At 24.1% G+C, this 23,811-nt stretch overlaps 5 protein-coding genes and 1 non-coding gene across 7 annotated transcripts; 1 reads left to right on the forward strand and 5 right to left on the reverse strand.

Annotated features, from left to right (window-relative positions):
- Nucleotides 1–2,693: 2,693 nt before the first annotated feature.
- Nucleotides 2,694–4,540, reverse strand: LOC128951436 (NDP-glycosyltransferase YjiC-like). Its single transcript, XM_054296683.1, has 3 exons — nucleotides 4,517–4,540; nucleotides 3,895–4,461; nucleotides 2,694–3,493 (listed from the first exon to the last, which is right to left on the reverse strand). Exons 2-3 carry the CDS (start codon nucleotides 4,415–4,417, stop codon nucleotides 2,694–2,696), a joined length of 1,323 nt encoding a protein of 440 aa, XP_054152658.1. The 5' UTR covers nucleotides 4,418–4,461; nucleotides 4,517–4,540.
- Nucleotides 4,541–5,783: 1,243 nt separating this feature from the next.
- Nucleotides 5,784–8,767, reverse strand: LOC128951948 (choline/ethanolaminephosphotransferase 1-like). Its single transcript, XM_054297255.1, has 5 exons — nucleotides 8,280–8,767; nucleotides 7,680–7,809; nucleotides 7,135–7,421; nucleotides 6,510–6,891; nucleotides 5,784–6,282 (listed from the first exon to the last, which is right to left on the reverse strand). Exons 1-5 carry the CDS (start codon nucleotides 8,660–8,662, stop codon nucleotides 5,935–5,937), a joined length of 1,530 nt encoding a protein of 509 aa, XP_054153230.1. The 5' UTR covers nucleotides 8,663–8,767; the 3' UTR covers nucleotides 5,784–5,934.
- A 3,490-nt stretch (nucleotides 8,768–12,257) lies between these two features.
- LOC128966234 (calpain-7-like) lies at nucleotides 12,258–17,112 on the reverse strand. Of its 2 annotated transcripts, none has more exons than XM_054313075.1 (13): nucleotides 16,818–17,112; nucleotides 16,618–16,747; nucleotides 16,354–16,547; nucleotides 14,741–15,436; nucleotides 14,502–14,648; nucleotides 14,185–14,412; nucleotides 13,955–14,099; nucleotides 13,687–13,786; nucleotides 13,442–13,571; nucleotides 13,292–13,367; nucleotides 12,847–13,055; nucleotides 12,620–12,765; nucleotides 12,258–12,495 (listed from the first exon to the last, which is right to left on the reverse strand). In XM_054313075.1, the coding sequence occupies exons 1-13, from the start codon at nucleotides 17,049–17,051 to the stop codon at nucleotides 12,258–12,260; spliced, it is 2,673 nt and encodes an 890-aa protein (XP_054169050.1). In that variant the 5' UTR covers nucleotides 17,052–17,112. The 2 variants fall into 2 exon arrangements, with proteins under 2 accessions (XP_054169050.1, XP_054169049.1); XM_054313074.1 differs by having other exon boundaries at nucleotides 14,729–15,436.
- Trnastop-uca (transfer RNA opal suppressor (anticodon UCA)) lies at nucleotides 15,822–15,909 on the reverse strand. The gene has a single exon. It is a non-coding gene; the product is annotated as a tRNA-Sec (tRNA).
- A 665-nt stretch (nucleotides 17,113–17,777) lies between the features above and the next one.
- Nucleotides 17,778–18,344, reverse strand: LOC128951437 (ADP-ribosylation factor 2-like). Its single transcript, XM_054296684.1, has one exon. It carries the CDS (start codon nucleotides 18,342–18,344, stop codon nucleotides 17,778–17,780), a length of 567 nt encoding a protein of 188 aa, XP_054152659.1.
- A 2,886-nt stretch (nucleotides 18,345–21,230) lies between these two features.
- Nucleotides 21,231–21,718, forward strand: LOC128951439 (uncharacterized). Its single transcript, XM_054296685.1, has 2 exons — nucleotides 21,231–21,381; nucleotides 21,465–21,718. The coding sequence occupies exons 1-2, from the start codon at nucleotides 21,231–21,233 to the stop codon at nucleotides 21,716–21,718; spliced, it is 405 nt and encodes a 134-aa protein (XP_054152660.1).
- Nucleotides 21,719–23,811: the final 2,093 nt, after the last annotated feature.

Raw genomic sequence — 23,811 nt, forward strand, 5'->3', positions numbered from 1 at the left:
ATTACCAGTGCACTGGCTAACCATATGACCATGGTCATTATATATATAGTATGTTTTAAGCTGTTATTTTTAATTAGTTTCAAACATTTATTAATATTATTTGTCCAATGAGTTAGTAATGTTAAACATAGACTACTAAATATTTCCATAAATTCTATTGATTTTTTAAATAATATTGATTTCAAAATTATTGTAAATAATATAATGCTTATTAATAAATTAGTCCAAATCTATAATTAAAATTTTTTTTTAAAAATAATATTTTAATTTTAATAATTAATATTGATCTTACTTTGATATCAAATAATTTAATAATATTAAAATAATAATTATTATCTCTCCAGACAACACCCGAAATTATTTCAATATTATATATTTGAATGCCTATTATTTTATCCAATTCATCATGGTTACTTATAAAATTTGAATAATACATATCTAATACTGTTAATGTGTTTGTCTAAATAAATAGAAAAATAATAATAATTGTATAAAAATTAATAATTTTAATTTTACTTAAAATGTTTATTATTAATTATACTTTACATTATTGATTTCTAGTTTCCAAATATTATCGTGTTTTATAAATTTTAATGCAATTTTTAATTTGCAAACAAAATAGTCGACCAAAGATAATAGTATACCATAGGTTAATGGTGTCTAAATTTTTAAAAATACAATAATTTAAATATAATTAATTAATTTAATTTTTTTAAAAACAAAACAAAAATACTGTACATTAATAATGATATCAAATATTAGTGTATTGTTTGATTCATACATATATTGATCACAATAATAGATAGCATTAGGCATAAGTATATCATAATTTTGATTACATAATCTCATTGGTATTAATGTATATAATTTATTATTATATTTTGCCAACATTATTACTGATTAAATTTATTAATAAAAAAATACAAAAACAAAAAACTTCATAAGTATATTTTTTTAATTTAATGTACTTGTATATTTATATAACATTATTATATAAAAATATATACCTTGAAAAATATATGATTTTAATGATCAAACTTAATACTTAAATGACAATAATAAAAATAATAATATGACAAACAATTTTTTATATCATTAATAATTTGTAACTTTATTATTTTGTATAATATACTAATAATTGCATTATTTTTTAGTATATTAGTAAAATTTAAGTATCCTAATATAAATATATTAGTAAACAAAAAATAACAATTTATTTCATTTTAAAACATAAATAAATAAATGTTAGTAAAAATAAATAAATATTATTTTAAATTTTATTATTATATTATTTTTAAACAATTTACTAGTATTTTCTATAAGTTATTAAATTATATGTAAATAAAATAATCTTTATTATTTACAAATAATTTTCAATATATTCTAAACAAGAACATTTACTATATTTTAACACAATTAAAACAATATAAATATAACAATACAGACTATATGAGACATTAAAAATGTTTGATTTTTTTAGACATTGTTATTATTATAATAAAAGTTTTTAAATAATAAACTGCTTATACTGTACTAATTATACTAAATATAATAAATTACTTATTAAATTGATTTTAGTTATAATTATATTAGTTTCTATGATATAAAGTATAATATTAATAAAAAAATTAGTGTTGCATATTTAATCACATAAAGTTTAGTACTAAATTATATAAAAATATATTTATAAAAACAACTAATAATATTAATAAACTTTATAATTATTTATTAATTGTACATTTTTCACATATAGTGTGAAATAAAACAATATATTATATAAGTTTAGTAAAATAAAATGATTAATTATTAATTCAATAAATTTTATTTTTCAAATTGCATATACAGTACAATTATTATACAATTTATATTGTACCTAGTTAATAAATAATAAAAATAGACAAATAAAATACCAAATTATAAATAATTATATATTGATTATTAAACACACTGCAAATTTAATTATTATTTTCTTAAATTTCGTAATTATTTTATTAATTTTTTTAAATAAATAATCATAATTGATAATATTACTTTTGTTAATATTTAAAATACTGCATGAGTTAGACAATTAGAATAAATTGATGAAATATACTATTTTTTAAATATAGAATTAATTAAAAATAATTTCATGTTGATATACAGGATAGTTTTAATTATATTAAAAATTGAAATTTTTATTTTTATTTTAATTAAGTAGGTAATTTATATGCTAAATTTACAATTTACTCAAAAACTATTCAATATGTTTAAAAATGGTAAAAAACGTTTCAAATTTTTTCAAATTAAGTATAATTTAAATTTAAACATTATTTGAATGTTTCATTTAGTTTTTTGAGATATCATACCTCCCTGATCTAACATACCAGTGCCAATATAAAAGCAAGCACTATAATTATTGTATTGGCAACAAAAACGCTAACTTGTAAATAAAATGTATTTTTGTTTTATTTCAATCCGTTTAAAAGTTATAACCAAAAAAACCATTGTCAACCTATTTTGAAAATGATTCTACATATATACAAATATGAATTATACAAATTATTAATGTATATACTGTATAAATGTATTATTAAAAATATTTAAATATTAAATAAAATAAATTTTTATATAAAACTGTAAAGCATAGTAAAACATTGTAATTGTAATATAAATTAATAAGAAATAATTGAATTATTTTGATTAAATATTGACATTTATTTATGTGATTTTACTAATTGTTCGACAATTTCCGGTAATTTTGCTAAACTATTGTCAGTAAGTATTCGTTTCGATATTTGTTGTAATCTATCGACTAATAACTTATCATTTAATAGACTATCAATGGCTGTCAGCAGTTCCTGTTCAGAGCACTTGTAGACATCTAGTCGTCTACCAAATCCTGTGTCTTCAACCCGCTGTGCGTTATCGTACTGATCGCCAAACAGTGGCATAACTATCATTGGTTTTCCATAGGAAAAGGTTTCGCTGATAGTATTGTTTCCGCCGTGAGTTATAACCAAATCAACTAATGGCAGGACTTGTATTTGCGATACAGACGACTGTCCCCACATATTATCGGCCAACTGTATCTTCTCCGGTAACGGTCCGAGCGATACAATAAACCTGTGCTGGGATTTGGCTAATATACCTGTCAAACGGTTCATATTATCAAAATCAATGGCACCCATAGTTCCCAATGAAAAGTATATCAATTTTCCCGGTTTGTCCAGCAATTGTTCCGGTAGTTTAAACGACAAGTGCCGGTCTGATCGCATAAAATTATCAAATCTAAACCATTTATCAGGCAATGGTCTCATATCTAAATAATCTAATTCCCGGGGATAGCCATAGATATTCAGATATTTGGAAAAATATAAACAATGATTTGGTTGGAAATCGGACACTCCTTTCGATAGCAAATATTTATTATAATCTTTGAAAACAATTTGTTTGACTTTTAGTGTCTCATCTCTGAATGCCGTCCACTCATCATACGATCCTTTTGATGACAAACCTATTATATATTAGTTATTTAGTATTTAAAATTTATTTTTAAATTGAAAAACAAATAATTTTGATAATTAGTAAATAATTAATTATTTATTTTTAATAATTAATTTTTTAATTATTGGAATAATATACTAATTTAAAGTATGAAAATAAATTAAAAATTTATCCAAATAGTGAGCTAACTAGATAATAAATTGATGTTTAATTTATCTAAGTTTAATTTTAAAAAAAATATATTTACAGTTTAACAGTTTAACAATTTAAAATATTTAAAAAAATCTAATAACCTAACAATAATATTTTGATATTTACATTAATTAACAATTAATTAAAACAATTAAATAATAATATTTGAATAACCAAATAATAATAATAATATATTTTGTAATTTTATTAAAACAATACCTGAATTAGCTGGCGGTGTCCGATCGTCATCAATATAGGCAATAGGATTACAAGTGCCGACATATATCCAGGGTATACCCGACTGGACAACCGATGGCAAACAAAACGCTTGTTCAACAAATATGACATCAGGTCTGTTAAGTTTATCGGCTAACAGTTTGCCGATCTCCCGGTCCAACACTTCGGTACGTTTGCCCACTTCGGGCAATGAATTCATAAAAATATTGCGAAATCCTTCCAACGGCGAAGTTTCCCGTTTGATGACACCCTGACGGACACACATTTCGGCAAATTCACGGGCCGCGTCCTTACCCGAGTTATCGGGTCGGTTTTCGTCAACCAATAGCAACTCCCGAACACCGTAGACACCGAGTTTGTCGCGCCATTGCTCGTTGACGGCAAACGATACCCGATGTCCGGCTCGGGTCAACACTTCGGCCAACGATAGACATGAGTTGATGTGTCCGACGGCGTCGATAGGTATGAACAGTATGTTTAGTTGATGAGTAGATTTTTCGGTCATATTTTGTGTTATTATTCTTTTTATTTTTTAGTCAACAGGTATTACTGTATATAGCAATATATTATTATTATTATTATTATTATTATTATTATTAATTACCTGTTATTATGTAATAATTTATGTGTTAATAATTGTTTTTTTTTGTAAAATAAATATTCATTGCTTTTATACTATTTATTAATCTGTACTTATAATACCTGTATATAAATCCTGTATTATATAGTTTGTTATCATAACGCTAGAAGTCTAATTATCAAGGTCAATTTAATGTATAAAATTTTATACATATACAGTATATCGTAATGTAAACGTTATGCTAGTATTATATAATATTTATATAAATAATAATAATTATTTTTATTACAACTTTTAATTACTATTAAGTTATTGAAACTCATTTTTTTACTTAAATTATTTCTATTTTAAAAATATTTTTTTTTCTTTTTAATTAATTATTAATTATATTTTACTAATAAATAAAATCTATTTATAAAACATAAAAAACAATAATTATTTAAAAATAATTATTCTTACTAATTAAAAGCGCAATTAATTTATAATTATAAAAATATTAAAGTTATAACAAAAATAAATCACATAGATTAAATTAGATTAAATAAGATTTAAACTAATTCATATTAAAAATAATATATTATTTATCGCAATTGTACTTATATTATAACGTTTATTTAACGATTTAATTATTTAATAATTATTTTATGCAATTAAAAAAATTTAATTTTAAATTAATTGAAGATCTAATATTAAGAAATTGAGGATTAGTTTATCTAATTTCAAAATTTCTAAAATATTTAAAGTTTAATAATTCAAATGATTTTACAAATAATAAAAATATAATTATAAATTAGTTGAATACCTTGGCTTAAAACAATATTATCGTAAAACCTACCACTAATAACTATAAAATAACATTTTAATTTTATTTTCAAAAATCTTAATTAAAAATTTATATATGTAATTTTTTAAAAATGTAAATTCTAAAACCAAATTAAATTCTAACAATTATGCTTAAAAAAACTAATAACTATTTTTAAAATAAATTTCTATATTAATAATTTGTTAACAATTTACTAAATCATATAACCAATGGACTCTCACTTTTAATTATTTATTATAACTAATGTACGGTAATTATAATTAGATATTCTTAAAATGAAAATAGTAATAAAAAATTTTAAAAATCAGTTATTTTTTTATATAAATTATATTTTGATGATTATTATTCAAATTTATTCAAAATAATAAAATTATATATTTTAAAAATTACCGGTAGATTAAATCAGCAAATAATCGTTTTTTTATTCATAATATTATTAACACGTAATGGTATTTACAGTACATAATAGTTAGTATACATGATATTTAACTAAATGAAAGAAAACAAAACCTACAGAAACAATACTAAATACTTAATAATAATAAAAATGATAAATAAATAATTAAATACTAAAAATATTGGCACAGATTGTTGTGTAACAAAAAAATTATTATTATTGTTAAACAACTAATTTACTATTGCTGTCAGTTTTGTTGCTATTGTTGCTGTTGTTAAGCACAATATCGTTGTTGAAACCATTGACATAATAGCCGAGACATTGGCGCCGATTTTTTGGATGTCCGACCGGGTATTTGATGCTAAATATGTTCAGATCGAGTGCCAACCGGAGATCCCACGAACAGTATGTAAAATAACGGGACAAATCCATTAACGAGTAGACAAAAGCGCACAACAGTGCAGTCTTCGGGTGTAACAGTGCCAGGAATCGGGTGTTTGTGGCCAACAGTAGCGGCGCTGTTAGCGAACTGTCCCAGTAATCCATGTCACCATTGCAACAGTTCATCATCTGTTTAAGTGACAATACATAATAGATATTAAATGATGTTTCAAAACTTTTATATTTTTTTGAATAGTAATTAATTAAAATAAATATTAATTTATAAGTAATAATATTAATTAAATAAGATAGTTTATTTAATTAATTGAGTATTTTTTGAATATAAATTTAGTTTATAACTTAAAATTATTTATAATTAATTTGTAATATTTACAGTATATTTATATCAAACTTACCACTAATTTGATGGTAACCTTAGCGTAGGCAAAACCAAATGTAAAAATAAATAATAATGGACTGACATGAAAGTAGCCAATTGAATAGGACATGACAGCAAATATTGTTAGTATGGCTATCGGTACTACCGGAGCCCATATATTATCGGTACGTCTGACCAATTGAACATTCATTTCATCTAACGGTGTCTTTTTGCCCAAAATCATTGATATGTTGCGTACGACTGTCACTGACATCGATATTATGGTAAGTATGGCTAATAGTTGGGATAATTGTGGGCCAGTATCCCAAAAAAGTGTTGTATGCCATATACGTTGACCCCAGTATGCGGTACACAAGTGCACTATTATCATAACCCACTGACCCTCACTCACATCAACTCTATTTGTAGATAATATGGAAATAAATATTTTTAAAAATTAAATTATTATATATAAATAGATGTTTAATTTTCTAATTAACAGTATATAAGTTTTATTTTAATTATAAGAAAATATTAATCTAAACTATATTATGCAATTCAAAAATTTCAAACAATAATTTTGTTGTTGTTATTATGTTTGTTAAATTAATTGATGATTAGATTATCTAATTTGTTTGTTATAAAATATTTGTTGGACATACCGGCCAAAAACCATTTGATGTGTTACGTGACACAACCAATGGGTGGAGAAAAAGGCAATCATTGTTGATAGGAATAGCAGGAACAGTAGCTCAGGTGTACGACCCAACTGGACGGCACAGGCCGCAGCCATCGTAACAAATATAGTGGACACGGCATCGCATCCATGATCGTAGACCTCCTCGATCTGAGTACACTGTACTTTATAGCACTGTTTACCGTCCAGTGCGTCCAATGTCTGGTAGAGAAATACGCCCACTGCACATATAAGGAAACACCAAGTGGGCACCTGGATGTAGGGGTGTATGATATGATTAGTAAATTAAAAAAAAATAAATTTTTTGATATCTAATATGATTATGATTGCTTAATATGCTAAATTTAGTTATTATTAATTTAGTTAATTAGTATATTGCAATCAATGTTTTATACTAAATGTTACAGTTATTTAAAAAATAATTATTTTATTTTCAATTTTCAGTATTAATATAAAATAGTTAATTATTATTATTATTTTTTTAAAAACTATATAATATTCAATTTATACCTCATTTCGGGCATCAGGTGCATAGCATAGTACAGCAATAGATGTTATAATATTTATTAGTAAACCGGTAGCAGTTATCACACACGGGCTCATCCATATCGGTATGTACTGAGCCAACCATATCCAGAATCTGTAGAATTTTTAAAATAAATAAATTAAAATAAATTAATTAATAATTCAAAAAAAATTGATGTAAAAATAATTAATCAAATATATTCAAGGTCAAGTTATATTATATTTAATTAATTAATAAAATTCATACTATGCATTAAAAATTATAATTGAACTGGATACAGCTTTTTATATATTTAAAAAAAATTATAATAACTATTTATTATATTCATATATATAATTATTAAATTTTTATAATAGCAGACACAAACACATAAATAATAATATTATTATAAATTTATATTATAATTAATAGTAATAATAATAATCAATAGTTTTTTTCATTGTAAATAATACTTGCGATTTTGATTAATCATTTATTATTATTAATAGCACTAGTAGTTCAACATTAGTAAACTTAATTGAATCTTTTTTTTTTGTTTAATAAAAAAAATCATAAATATTAATTATTTATCAATGTGTTTATACTTTTGCAAAAACAATAGCTCCAGATAGGAGCCGGCACTGGCATTATATTCATAGGGTTTTGTAGCCAAATGGTGCATATGTTTGGGTCCCAGTGCCCAACCGCCCAACACTTGTTTCAATCGTTTATTATCATCGCATCGATTGATCTCCATTTCCATGGCCTCTATCCGTACTTTTTCCTTGAAATCGTTTAAACTTTTCTTAAATCGTTTGGCCTTTACTTTCAAAACTTTCTCCATTTTGTCCAAATTGACAGACAATTGCCTATTCAATGATGTCTTATCTACCGATTTATGGCTACTATTATTAATATTATTATCATTACTGACAATAGATTTACTGCCGCTATCGGCACCGGTATTAGCATTGCTTTCAGTATACATGACTTTTGATTGATATTTTCAATTAACCCTTTGATTGACGGATTAATTGTCAATTTTGTTTGTTAATGATTTGTATATATATTTTAAATAATGATACAACAAAAACTTTTTGATAAATAAAAATATTTTACTAATTTTTTATAGTATTTAAATAAAATAATAATTTATTACATAAGATAATTGAAATAAATAAAATTATATAAATAAAATTAAGATATTTCACTTGATTATGTAGAGACAAAATAAAAATAATTGTTATTATCAATTATAACAATTAAAATAAAATCACATTAAATGGTTAAATATTTTTAATGTTATTATAGTCACAAATTTGTAGATATTGTTTTAATTTGATTATTAAATCACAACAAAAATTATAATTGTGATTAAAATACAATATTATTTACTGTATTGTATATATATTTTATACCAACTAATAAACACTTTTAAATTATTAATATTATTATTTTTTTGCAATTTATCACTGAATAATTAAATTTAGTATAATATAAACTAAAATATCACGTAACATCAATTAAAAAAAAAATATTTTTATTAATTATACTAAACAAATACACATAAATATAAATAAGACTATTTTATAACAAATTAATTAAATCACAATTTAGTAATAATTTTGTGATTGTTTGTTAGATGAAAATTAACTAAATTCAATACATTTAACATTTAGCATCTCATTGAATAAAACACACAATTTATTATTAATATTTTTTTTGAAAAAATTCAAATTTTTGCTAATGATTATAATATTAATAAAATTTAAATAAACTTATATATACTTTATATATATATATTTAAATATACAAGTTTTTAGCGGAAAATTATGTTGTCTCGTGAATTATATGACAAATTATATTTATACTTGAATCAGCCAATCAATATATAGTGGAAAAGCACCGGTAGTTTTTCAATTATTACTTGTATTAGGTATCACTATATAACTACTACGACTCTAATAATAATACTAAATACAAGTACAGTATGTTTTTATGGGAAAGAGAGAGARAGAGAGAGAGAGAGAGAGAGTGAGTGAGAGAGAGAGAGAGAGAGAGAGAGAGATACAGTAGATGTAAATGTTGTTTACTACTAATATTACAGAATAATAATATTATTGTAAAATAATACAACTTTAACTACAAATAAAATTATTTCTGATGAAATAACTACTAAAAAACTACTAATTGTTTTTGTAGATATTATTTGTTATAACTTTCACAGTTAATAAATGTGTTAAATATAATATTATAATATATTTAGCTGATAATGAATATACAATATATATACTGTATATATATAACAAAATATACAGAAATAGTTGGCTCTTATATACACAGTATATATACTGCAGTACTCTATATACTGGTAGAGCACTGTTATCTCAATATTTTTGTGATAAACAATATAAACGTCATATCACTTGTATTATTGCTTTTCATATATGAAACACACGACTACTGTATCTCTCTCTATATATCTGTAGTGTCGATGATTAATGTCGACCCCCCTCTGAACTCAATCATGGGTAGTAGTATTGATATAATTACATAATTAAAGTAAATAAATGATATTAAATGTTGGATTAATTTTTTAAAAATTACTACCAATAATACAATTTTAAAAACTTATTTAATATTCTGGTTAATTGTGTTTAATTTCTCATTAGTTTTTAGTTTTTAAATTTTAATAACATGTAGTTTTTTGTTGTAAAAATCTATTTATATAAATGGAGACTTAAATTTAAATGTAAAAAAATAAAATACAATTTTTTTTAATTAGTTTTGTTATTGTTGTTTCTAATACACTAATAGATTAACTACTAATAGATAATATATAAGTTTAAATAACAATTTTCCAGAATATTCTGTACCTTAATATATATATATTATTTAAGTACATATATATAATAGGTTAAAGTATTATCAATGAATGAGAGGGAGAGTTATTAAACACAGAGAGGGGGAGAGAGTGCACATGTTTGATATAATGAGAGGAATGTAGTATATGTAAAATTTTCCATATAGCTCAGGGATCTGAAATAAACTACCAGTGCCAATTTAATTAATTACATTAACTGACTCAATCAAATGATTTGTTTGTTATTAACAACAACAGCATTACAGTTACAACACATTTATACATTGAGTGCACTTTTACGCAATTTTATGATTTGCAAAAAAAACACAATAATTAGTTATGTGTATACTTTTATTGTAATTTAATGTGCAAATTAAACAATTATATAATTTATGAAATATAATTGTTATTTTTAAAATTAAAAACAAACAAACAAATAATAATCAATGCCAAATATAGTGTTGTTTATATTAAATTTATAAATATGCAAATTACATTAGTTATGTTATAAATAGAGAAAATTATAATTTTATTTAATTTTCCACTGAATAAACAAGTTTATTATTTTGTGTTTGAAAATTATTTATATATATATACAGTAGTTATAAATAGATTTTAAAAAATAAATTTTTATTATAAACTTGTAAATAAGTTTCAAAAAATAACTCTTATTATAATTATTAGTAGTATTTTTAGTAAAATGATTGCAAATTAGTTAGTATTATCATAGACTTTATTATTTTTTACATAACATTAAAATACTTGAGAGATATACTATTAAAATTATTATCTGTAAAATTAATTGCATATAAAATTTAATTAAATTTATGCTAATAAGTTATAATACGGTTTCAATAAATAGACAAAAATATATTTCTCTTATATGATACTGTGATTTGAATACTAGTTTTTACTTAAATTTGATTTACAATTATAATTAAAATATTAATATTATAAAAGTTACTGTTTATTGTTACCGTAACTTATTTTTTCAACAAAGATATGTTTAATATAATTAATATAATCTAAATATGTCATAAATTAAATTATATACCTATATATATTGTTATAATAAATTATATTAAGCAATCAATGACATGAGAAAAAAAAAATCTTGTGATTCAATTTTGTTTACTAAACAGTTTTGATAACAAAAAAACATATGAAATAACATATGAAATCATATGATATAATAGTTAACAACAATAATTAAAGTTTCATTTATAACAACAACAACAAATTTATTTATTTTCAATTAGGATATCAAATATATTAATTTCATTTAATTAAATTAAGTTTAAAGTACACTTTTTTTAAAAAAAAGTTTCGAGTGCATAACTGATAAATTAACAATAGATTGATTTATGATATTATAATAATATTAACGATAATTGTTACCGGTAATAATAATAATAATAAAATTTTAATATATTAGTTATATTACTAAAATTTCAATAAATTAGTTATATATTAATTAAGTTAATTTTCGAAATTAATAATTAAATAAAAAACATTGAACTATAATTTACTTATATCACATAATAAGTTATATGTATAATTATAATTATAAAAAAATGAATAAATAAAAGCATATATTAATAGTTTAGTCATAAAATGTCAATTTTAAAAAATATATAATAATATTTTTTTAAAAATAAATATAAAAATATATTAATTAATTAATTGTAAGAAAGACATACTATAAGAGAGTACAGTAGTATTATCTTAATTTAGACAATTTCAATGGTGTGGTTGACTGTACTTCCAGGAAAAACGGTCCCAATTGATTGGGTTTATAGGTGGACGGTATGATATTGTAGGTACCGGCGGGTACGGCACGCAACTGTAGTACTGTAAAGCCCGATCTGAAAGCACCTGACGATTGTCGTTGAAAATAGTTGACTGAACTCGGATTCAGGACAGTGACGGCCACCAAATCGATACCAATGGCGTAATCCCTGAGTAAAACACGCAAATAATTATTGGACATAAAATTTAACGATAATTATTTCAAAAAATAACTATTAATTAATAATTTAAAATAATAATAATATCAATTATGATTATAAAAGTGTCAAATACTTTGGTCCTTTTAAATCAATTAGTAACTGATTGTCTGTATCGTTAGCACTGGTAATCGTCAACTGATAGACCGGATTCTTGTGATAACTGTCCCTATTGTTAGCGCATCCACCGGCAGTCTCGGCCGTCCACTTACCGTTCCTTTCCTATAATAATTAATAAATAAATAATAATCATTATATCAATTTGTCGACAACAACTACACTATTAAACAATTTATTACTAACAATCTCTTTATATTTGTATGGATTGACCAGTTTTTTAAGCTGAAAGGCACCGGTAGAATAGGCACGTATCGTATAGTGTATTGTCGCTGATTTTTCATACTGCGATATAACTAGTGTATAGCGACTACTTGGTGAACCAGTTGGCATGATTTTGCACAGGTAGTGCGGACTATTGATTCGGACACCATCAATGTGTGGGGGCGGATCAACTATATATATATATATATATATATATATATATATATGGATGTTCAAACAAAAATACCGGTAATCAAAAATTAGTTTATAATAATTTTTTTATATATAAAAAAATACTGTTTTGAACATAAAATAAAATAAATTTTTTTCAATAATTATATGAAATCATCATAAATATGATCATCATATTTACTATTTTATAGTTTAAGAAATGTTATTTTTTAAAAAAAAATAATATTTAACATACATGGTAAATAAACTTTTTCACCGGTATTTTTATAGACCAATAAAGCGATATACTCTTTATTATTGGCAAAATCGTTCTAGGGTAATTAACAAAAAAAAATTTTTAAAAAGATAAATAATAATAATAATACTAATTGTATGCCAGCAATACCTTATCAGTTATATGACGGGTTAATAGCACCCAAACAGTACTGTCCGGGCTTTTCAATGTTAGACTGTATTGTGGATTATCGCCAATATTGTAGATATCTTTAACAGGACCGACACCTGCACTCCATGAGCTAATGAGATATGAAACAAAAAAGGACAGACAGATAATTAGATACTTTTTTTTTAATTTATACTGATTTGATTTAATTGTTTTGTTTTATCTATTCAATAAAAACAATATCATACTCGTGTGTACAATAGGTATATTTAAATAGACTTGGATTCCAGTTCAAATAGGCCACATCGTAGAACCGGTATAGAGAGTCCATGTCTATCCAGAATACACCTACAGGTAGAGGATAGGAAAAAATTTGTGTAAAAAACGACAACAAAAACTGTAAATTAATGAAAATAATAAATATATATCAATGAATCTATCGATAATTATTTTAATATTAGTAGTGATCTGTGGGTTGGATTTAATAATTATTTTCATTTTTTTTTGTTGACAAACCGTTATCAAAATTTCTGGCACTTTGCGGATCATAGTGTAGAGCATCCTTTAACTGTTTGGTCCAATTGTTGACATCCCGTTCCGAGTAATTGCCTTTCCATCTCAGATGACTCCATGGATTCTTCAATAGGAACAGTCGTTTATTCTGTTTTTTAAACAAACAAAAAAATATAACATTTTATTACTCCTCTCTCTCTCTCTCTCTCTCTCTCTCTCTGTCTCTCGCATACCATAACAGCCCTGATATCGAGCATAGCGTAGGCGTGTGTGGCCACCAAACCGGTTCGCTCGCACTCGGCATCGGACAGCTCTCCCGTTGCTATTGTAATTAATACATCGCCCTTTGCGTGCCTTTCGCACAGCATTTTGAATGTTTTCTCTCTTTCCGACTCTGGACCCGAACCCGATAGGGACAGTCGCTCGGGTATCCAACCGGTCAGTGCGTGTAAGTCTATGTTCTAAATATCATATAATTTACAGTATTATCAATGAAGAAAACAATTGAGTTATATTTAAGTTAATTTTTTTTGTTTTTTTTAGTATTTACCGAATTACTGCCGGGAAAGTCATAGCCACCCATTACTTTCATGTATGCCTTTTCCAGTAACGATACCCAAAACTCTTGTTTATTACTACTATAGGAGCACAGCAACTGGCCATACTTGTCCACTGGAAGTCGATCATCAATGAGCACCTGTACAGTAGCGAAAAAATATATATACAAAAATTTAATTAATAAATTTATATACAGTTATAATCACTGATCACACACACAGACATACATACTTTACGGGCCACACCATTGATGTTAAACTTAACCATATATTTGCCGCACGGATTGTAAACGGGTCGACCGTCCCGGCGCTGAGGATAGACAATATTAGTGATCAATCGACGGCCAGCGAAACGTTTTTCATAGAGTGCCGATACGGCCAGTGAGGCCACAAATGAACAGTCGCTGACAATAGTTTGTTTGATAGCAAAACAGTCGATTTGGTCGCTGATCACTGCCGGCGATGGGCTGAGCTCATCCAAACGGGCCCATCGTTGCCACGAATGACGTTGTTTTGGTGCCAACACCAGTAGACCGTCTTTATCTGAATAAGGCATCGGATAGGAGAAGCGCTCTTTCAGGTCGACCGACAAAAACGGTACGTATTCTCGACCGTTGATTATAGATGTCTGGCGTAGAACTTGGATCTCTTCACGTGTATAGTCAGTCTGTCCGCTGATAACATGTTTTTGATGTGTCGGTGACGATGATGACGACGATGTGGTGGTAGCTATTGATGACTGAGTAGTAGTGGTGGGACTGGTATTACTGGGACTGAGCTTCAGTTTGGTAACACCTTTACTGATATCACTTCCCGGTGTAGATGTTGTCGTTGTGTTCAGTTGTTTAAGTGCTTCGGCTCTATCCAGAGCACTGGTAGCCAATGTCGTCAACTTTTTCTTCAAAGACTCATCTTTTGTGATATTTTTCTAAAATAAAATTAAAGTTAAGATTAAATACTAAATATAATGTTTTATTTATTATAATAAAATTATATAATTTGAAAAAATATGTTAAAATAAAAATTTTTAATAATTTAATTTACGCTAATTTATTTAAAATTAGAATTAAATTAAAAAATAATAATAATAAAAATAAAATATAATTTTAATATATTATTTAAAACTACCCCACACTCCACGCCCACCCTCCCGAATTAAATTTTACTAATTGCTACTAATTATCCCATCATATTATGGTTACAGTTATTTGAGTGTCAATTTTATATGATATATTTATTAAATAACCAGTATAAGCAAGCTAAAAAAATTTTTCTTCAAATAGGAGGTGCACCCCCTCTAGAACACCCACCGCCGCCCAGAAGGTGGAATCGAACCACTCCGACGCTAATCGGCTACAGGTTTGAAGCCTGCACTCTGGACCACCGCGAGTTCATCTGGGCACTAGTAGCTACTAATACCATTTAATATATATGCCTCAAACTAGCACCAGTACTAGCGTTACAGTTTATATCGGTGTAACTTTGTGAAAATTTCAATAAATTATCATGATAATCTAGAATTTTTCCAACTTATTTCATCAAGGTACATTTTACTCATTAATAATTTGTATAAATAATTTTTGTTTGTTAACTCTAGTTTTATAAATAATTTTTTTTAAAGAGCTATAATAAAATAATTGTACTTTTTTATAGTTAACTAATTTAAGTTAATACAATAGTATAGTATTGTATAAAAAATATATGTGTTTTCAATGTAAAAAATAAACTGTATTTTTAAAATTATTAAGTAATGTATAGAAATAAAATATTAATCAGTTTTTTATAAACAATTATTTCTAAATATTATCATTTGTATGGTTTAAATAATATTTTTTTAAAACTTACAGCTTGTATACACAGTTCAATAGATTGTGTGTACAACTCGATAGCCTCATCGACATTATGATCCCCGTCCTCGTCGAGCGCCTCCCGCATCAAACACTCAGCCCTTAACAACATTGCCGACTCCTCACTGGCCGCCAATGTCCCGCCACTGCCGCCGCCGCCTACGGTATCCGATCCCGATTTCGAGTCGATAGCTATTTTTCCATTAAAATAATAAACCCGTTAATTAACAATAGTTTTATATATATAAAAAATTTTTTTTACTATAAATCCGATCCATTAGTGTCTGAGCTCGGGTCAGATATTGTCCGCGTTTGGCGTCCATATCGGCCGGCGATACCGTAGTTGTTGTTGTCATCAAATGTAAGCATTTTTTCAGTACATCTGCCGTTTCCTATCACCAAAAAAATATATATATCTTATTGTACTATCATTTTAATAAAATATATCATAATTATAATTACCCGATAATAATAGACAGCTGCTTCCAAATCGTTGTTGGCGTCAAAATTGACGGCCAATTCAGCCAATTGTCGGGCCTCGGCCTGCAATTTGCTAAGCAGATCATCATTATTGTTGTCGACAGCACCGGGAGCTGCTGCTGATAGTGGCGATCCTGAAACTACCGGTTCTCCTCCTTCTACTCCGTCGCCCGATTCACTTTGACCACCAGTATTACTGTCATAATTATCGGACATTTAGTTTATTTATTTTAAAAAAATCGGGATTTAGTTCGTGAATATTTTCGGTGATTTAAACTATTATTATAAAAAAATTAATTTAATTACAATTTTAACTGTAGTTTAACACACTATAGTAAAACTATTATTAATACTTTAGAAAATTATAAAATTTATTTTCTATATAAATGACTAAATAATATAAACAATATTTTTTGACAGTTTTCAAAAATAATAAAAATAAATATTTCAAATAACATATGTAATCATATTTTATTGAAAAACAAGTTATTATTATGACTTAAATAATGTTTGTTTCATTAAATTTCAATACAAGTAATGGAAAATGTATTATAAAAATGTATTAACAATTTATATACAGTTTTCTAGTTTTGTAGTAAATAATTTTGGTACTTTTTATAACATGTCCATTTGTATTAAATTTCCATTGTTTATATAAATATTATAAAGTACTATAAGTTAATTTTCATGAATTACGTTATATTGATGTATTTACAATGTTTATTAAAAAATAATTATGATAGATAAATGGGGGCAATTTTAAAAATATAACTAGTTTCTATTATTATAGTAAATATTATAATTAAATTTATTAAATAAATTATTTATACAAAATTTGTAATTAGATTAGATTTTTAAAAAATAATTTTAAAAAATTACATATTTAGTATTATACTATTTTAGAAATAAACAATAATTTTCACCAAAAAAAAAACTAATCACTTAAACTAACTTTTTTAGCCATTGTAAAATATCATTTAAACCATGATCATTTACTACACTAGCTTGAACAAATTTCAATTGAATTACACGTTTAGCTAATAAATCATCAATAGCCAATTCATTGTACAATTGTGCCATGGTTAAACAACGATTCAAATCACATTTGTTGGCCACTACAAGCACTTTAATAACCCTGGTATTTGTATTATAATTATTAATTGTTGTTATATTATCCAGTACATCCCATAGCATTTGTCTGGCCTGGGCTATCCGTGCCAGTGCTCCATCACTACTGTCCACCACTAGTACCAGTGCTCGGATATTGACAAAATGTTCGTCCCATATTGATCTCATTTTATACATATACCCACCGCCGTAGTCCCATACAGTTATTATGTATCGTTTCAATTCAATTGATTCAATATTGAATCCAATAGTAGGAACAGGAGGTAGTGATCGGTAATCGGTGCCTACACTCTGTAAACGTTGAACGAGCGATGTTTTACCCGATCCCGACGGACCAATCACTGTAACCGAACAGCATTTCCGACCAAAACAATTGCCCATATTTTTCGGGGGGAATATTAATTTGGGATTAAAACTAAAATTTTTTTTAAAAATTTCTATTTTATAAAAAAGTTATTATTCGTTTATATGATGGACAAAATTTTAAATAAAATAATATTACAATTATTAAAATTATATTATTATTTATTTTATATTTATTTGGACAGTTAGAAAATATACTAATATTATTTTTAAAATATATTTATTATACTATTTGTCTTTTAAATGTTACTGTATCTGTAGTTTTAGTGAGTTTGATAACACATTTATCTATCAATAATATAATGAAATCAACCGTTACATTGCATTTTAATTTTAGCTTATTGTGTGTGTGTGTATGTGTGTGTATGTGTGTGTATGTGTGTGTATGTGTGTGTATGTGTGTGTGTGTGTGTGTGTGTGTATGTGTGTGTATGTGTGTGTGTGTATGTGTGTGTGTGTGTGTGTGTGTGTGTGTGTGTGTGTGTGTGTGTGTGTGTGTGTGTGTGTGTGTGTGTGTGTGTGCGCGCTTATATGCATTTGTGTAAACATGATAATACAATGATAGATTGTATATGTAATATTTAGTAAATACATATACATGTATTATAAATATTTAAAGTTTTATTTGCAATTTATCATTATAAAGTAAAAATGTACACAGTATATATATTATATATATTATGAATTTAAACAGGTGTTTTATGTATAATATTTAAGTTTATTGGATATATTATTTATATTAACTTAAATTTTATTTTAAAATATATAAAATAATTTATTTAATATAATCTTGATTTTTATTTATATTATCATAGAAAGCATATTTACGAATGCATTTAATCTTGTATTATAAATGTAAAAGATTTTAGAAATTAACATAATTTATAAAAACAATTTTTGTTTTTTCAAAATTTAAAATATTACAAATTCATATTATTTTATATAATACTTTTTTAGTAATATTTGAATCAAACATTTTTAACTTAATTTTTGCTAATTAGTTTCATTAGTTTTTATAAAGTTTTTTTTGTGATATTTTTTTTTTGCATTTACTGTAATGTAATTTATAATATAAATTTAGTTTATTTAGTTTACTGTACTGTCTATGAATAAATGAAGTAATATATAAATAAATAAAAATTTTTATTTAAATAAAATAATTTTTATTATCTGCACATAAATATTATAACTACTAAAACAAAAATTAGTTATTTTAAATATATATATTATATATTTAAAAAATAAATAAAATTTATATAATATTTTGATCAGATTTTAACAGATCCGGGTTTAGATCATCACAACTATCATCGTCGCCGCCGCCAATACTTCGGCCAAGTTTGCTAACACCTGGCCATCGATGAACATCATCGGGTCGTCGACCAAAACCATGACGATTGATGTCCTGATGTATTACTTGAAATCCGGGATCAACTGCTTTATCATTGCCATTCAGGCTAGTCATCCATAGTTTACTATTACTACTACTGGCACTACGGTGTCGTTGTCGATGATTACCTATATGTGCCCCATAGTTAACAGGTCCAACAATTTTGGCAATCATATCACTACTATCTCCTGTATTTTTTATTAATGTTATTGGTGTTGTTGTCTCTAAATTATGATGATTATGAGCACCGTTATATAATTTCAAGTAATGTTGTTTAGGTCGACCATATTTATGATTAGGTTTATAATTATTATTATTGTTATAATAGTAATCATTATCATTAGCATAATAATCTTTATAGTGTAAACATTTAGTTATATTAACTGTACTGATGATAATGATGATGATAAGCATCATAATTGATAATAACCATGTTGTTAATTTTTTAAACAATAAATTGTACATATTTTTAAATATTTTAAAAAAATATTTTATTACAATTAATTATCTAAAAAATTTACTTATAAAAACTATATTATGTAAATATATTTTGCATTTGTTTATAAATTATAATTATACTAATACTAACAAGTTTTAAGTAATTTAGTTAAAATAATTTACACAAATATAAACTAATAAATTAATACTATTTTTTGTTGACTATTCATGATTAATAAAACTGCTAAATTGTAATATAAAATTATTATAAAATATGTAATGCAATTTAAAATTATTAATAATATAACATATAATTAGTATTAATAATTTTTTAAAACATATGTTTTTAATAATATGTTTTCATAATTATATAATAATTTAATTACAATAAATAAATTTATTAATTTTTTCTAATTTTAAAAATAAATAATTATAAATTTAGAAAAAATAACTATAAATAGTTGTATTACTTTATTTTAATTAATTAAATCAATATACCCAGTTAAATTTCTAAATTATGTGCTAAACTATTTGAACCTAATTGTACTTATTATATTTTATAATATTTGTTATTTTGAAAAAACAATATTATTTATTTATTGCAAGTTTATTATGTTTACATTTGCATAGTGTTTGCATGATAAAAAATAATATAATGATAATTATAAAACATAATATACAATATACTACCTGTATATATTATACCTGTACATGACAAACATTTCATAATAAAAAAATAAATTAAAAACACAATATTACCACAAAAAGATATCAATTAGTATAATACCATTTGTTATTAAAATAAACATATATATATTTATATAATATAATTTATACTAGTACATTTATTTGTTTCTATTAAATATGCAAACATAAGATACAATAATAAAACCTAATTGAAAAAATATAATGTAATATTAATGTAATAAAAAAAGTTTCCTATTTTTCCTCAAAACTGTATTTCAAAAAAATTCTTATAAAAATTAAAATAATATTAATTTAAAATAGTTTGTTCACAACTGTAGTTAAATATTTATTTTTATTATAAATTATTTATTTATTTATTTTGGTCAAAAATGTCAAAACTATCTAATCAATTGTCGTCACCAATACTGATAGTGATTATAACAATTGCAATAATAATTTATGGAAACAACTGTGACAACAAACAAGTGGCCAAAACATGGGATATCAATAACGGCGACGGCATTGCTATGTTATATTGCGGTAACAAATTGTTGTAACTAATATTATATAAATAAAATCAATAATTATTTGTTACATTTTTAAATTAAAAAAAATAATTATAGGTGACTGTACTGATAAGGAAAGTCGTAAATATATTGTAAACTTTATGAACTGCACCCGTGACTGTCCACAAGCAATAAAGATGACTGAAATGTCCAATAAATATAAGTCAAATCTCGATGACTGTCTTCTTAGACTACATGAGCTGATGAAAGAGTTTCGCAAAAATGCCAAACCTGATGATTACAAACGTAACGATACGTGCAGTATTGAACTGGACGAGCACAGGGATCAGATACTCAAATGTGCTAGCTAAAATTAATTAATTATAAACATATATAAATTATATATATATATTAAACTATTATTTGTATAAATTTTAAATATAAGTTATTTAATATGAAAACTATTATCAAAACTTTCTAGAAATTATTTAAAAAATACTTTCTACCCAACTCTGGTAGGTTAATAATAATATTAACAGCAAATAATAATTAATAATATTAACAATATTTAGTTGTAATAATTAAATAATTTTCTATATTAATATATGTAATTATAATATTCATAAAATATTAATTAATAAATTGTGTATTTTAAATTAAATTTAACTAACCTTAATATAAAATATAATAAAAATCGATTAGTATTTTATTAGAGCTTTAGATAAAAATATTTAATATGTTTTTTTAATTATAATTAAAAATTATTTATTGAAAAATAATTAAAACTTAAAATGTTCAACAAATAACTGGAAACTTTTTTTAGATAAACATTTATAAGCAATAATCGTAATTGTTAAAAATTAAAATACTAGCAAATTTAAATAGATAAATTATTTTCTATTACTTAATATTTTTTACAAATACATTTTAATTATTAATAATATCTAATACAACAAAATAAATATTACTTTCATAATTTATAGTGTTTTATAAATTAGTTAAATAATTTTCTATTTATTTGCTTAGAGTAATATTTTATTTATATTTATAATAAATTAAATAATTCAAAACAGTTATTCTGTAACTGTATTCATTAAATTTGAAAATATCATTATAAAAAACTATTTTAATTTTTTGTAATTTAATATAATACAATAACTAATAATTAATTAAAACGTTTACTTTCGTTTAAATGTCTATTTATCTATTTTTATTTAAACTTTTATATTATAAGAAAAATAATAAATTGATAATTTAAAAATCTAACAAAAATAATTGATAAATTTAAATTATTATATAATAATGACATACATCTAAATTACCAATTTTCATTAACTTTAATTTTTCGATAATATTTTTCAATGTGAACTAAATTAATGTTTAGTAAAAGTTAGAAATATAAAAACAACTTTCTTAACATTAATTATGTAATAATTTATTTGCTTATAATTACAAAGTGTTAATTAAAGTACATATTTAATAAGTTGCAATTAACTATTTTTTATATACAATATATAACTTTTATAAAGTTTTAATAAACAATTATATATAAATTATTTAAATAATAATACACCAATAAAATTATTTTACAAAACGTTTAACAAATTAATAAAATTATTATTATTATTATTAACAATATTTTTTTAATATTTTATTTATTTATATAATGAATATTTGCTAATTATGTATATTTTTCTTAAATAGCTTATTAATTGTTATGTTACTCAAATATTAAAAATTTTCTATCATTAATATTTACTAATTAATGTCTTAATTGTTAATTCAAACTTAAACTAAATGTTAAAAATATAAGAAAAAATATATACAATTAAATTACTAAAACTAGTAAGTGACTGATGAATATACTGTATTAGTATATATTTTTTAATTGCAATAAATTTTGTTTTGTTTTTTTTAAAAAGTAATTATTAAATCATGAATAAAATATTGCCGATTGAGTACAATAACAACAAAATGAAAAATACAAAATTATCAAATGATTTATATGTAAAATCTGCGGCAACTTTACTCTATAGTATTGGTCTGTGTTTGACACGACCTCCTGTTAACTGTAAACGTCGGTTCATAACATCGCGACCAGTGATCAAATCGGTAATCATTTGGTCGTACATTGTATTGACAGTAATATTATTGGTAAACAACGGTTGCAATCAGTTATTGGTATTACTTTTTGGCGATTTCTCACAAATCATTGGTTTTGGCACTGAATACAAAATATTGTTACTATTATTACTATTGGGCTTTAATTTGCCACAACTAACCTATTATTACAATTACTATAATCACATTGAACCTACATTTATGCGTGTGTTCTACATGTTGGCCGGTTTGATGCCACCCAGTTGTCTGGGACTTTATGATACTGATCCAGAGTTATGTAAACTATTTAAGCAAGCTAAATTAACATTGGTTATAATTAAAATACTTCATTATTTTTATGGTT

The sequence above is a fragment of the Oppia nitens genome, unplaced genomic scaffold (genome assembly GCF_028296485.1).
Source record: "Oppia nitens isolate AA-2021 unplaced genomic scaffold, nextdenovo-longstitch-racon4-pilon3 scaffold1_pilon_pilon_pilon, whole genome shotgun sequence".
In the NCBI taxonomy this organism is placed as follows: Eukaryota; Metazoa; Arthropoda; class Arachnida; order Sarcoptiformes; family Oppiidae; genus Oppia; species Oppia nitens.

Coding starts and splice junctions, on each gene's coding strand:
- LOC128951436 (XM_054296683.1), bottom strand. CDS start 4,417: ATGACCGAAAAATCTACTCATCAACTAAACATACTGTTCATACCTATC. Junction 3,494..3,894: donor GACACCGCCAGCTAATTCAG/GTATTGTTTTAA, acceptor AATATATAATAG/GTTTGTCATCAAAAGGATCG.
- LOC128951948 (XM_054297255.1), bottom strand. CDS start 8,662: ATGTATACTGAAAGCAATGCTAATACCGGTGCCGATAGCGGCAGTAAA. Junction 6,892..7,134: donor CATCAAATGGTTTTTGGCCG/GTATGTCCAACA, acceptor ATCTACAAATAG/AGTTGATGTGAGTGAGGGTC. Junction 6,283..6,509: donor AGGTTACCATCAAATTAGTG/GTAAGTTTGATA, acceptor TCACTTAAACAG/ATGATGAACTGTTGCAATGG.
- LOC128966234 (XM_054313074.1), bottom strand. CDS start 17,051: ATGTCCGATAATTATGACAGTAATACTGGTGGTCAAAGTGAATCGGGC. Junction 14,649..14,728: donor CCCGTAAAGTATGTATGTCT/GTGTGTGTGATC, acceptor GCTACTGTACAG/GTGCTCATTGATGATCGACT. Junction 13,787..13,954: donor TGCCAGAAATTTTGATAACG/GTTTGTCAACAA, acceptor CTCTACCTGTAG/GTGTATTCTGGATAGACATG.
- LOC128951437 (XM_054296684.1), bottom strand. CDS start 18,344: ATGGGCAATTGTTTTGGTCGGAAATGCTGTTCGGTTACAGTGATTGGT.
- LOC128951439 (XM_054296685.1), top strand. CDS start 21,231: ATGTCAAAACTATCTAATCAATTGTCGTCACCAATACTGATAGTGATT. Junction 21,382..21,464: donor CATTGCTATGTTATATTGCG/GTAACAAATTGT, acceptor AAATAATTATAG/GTGACTGTACTGATAAGGAA.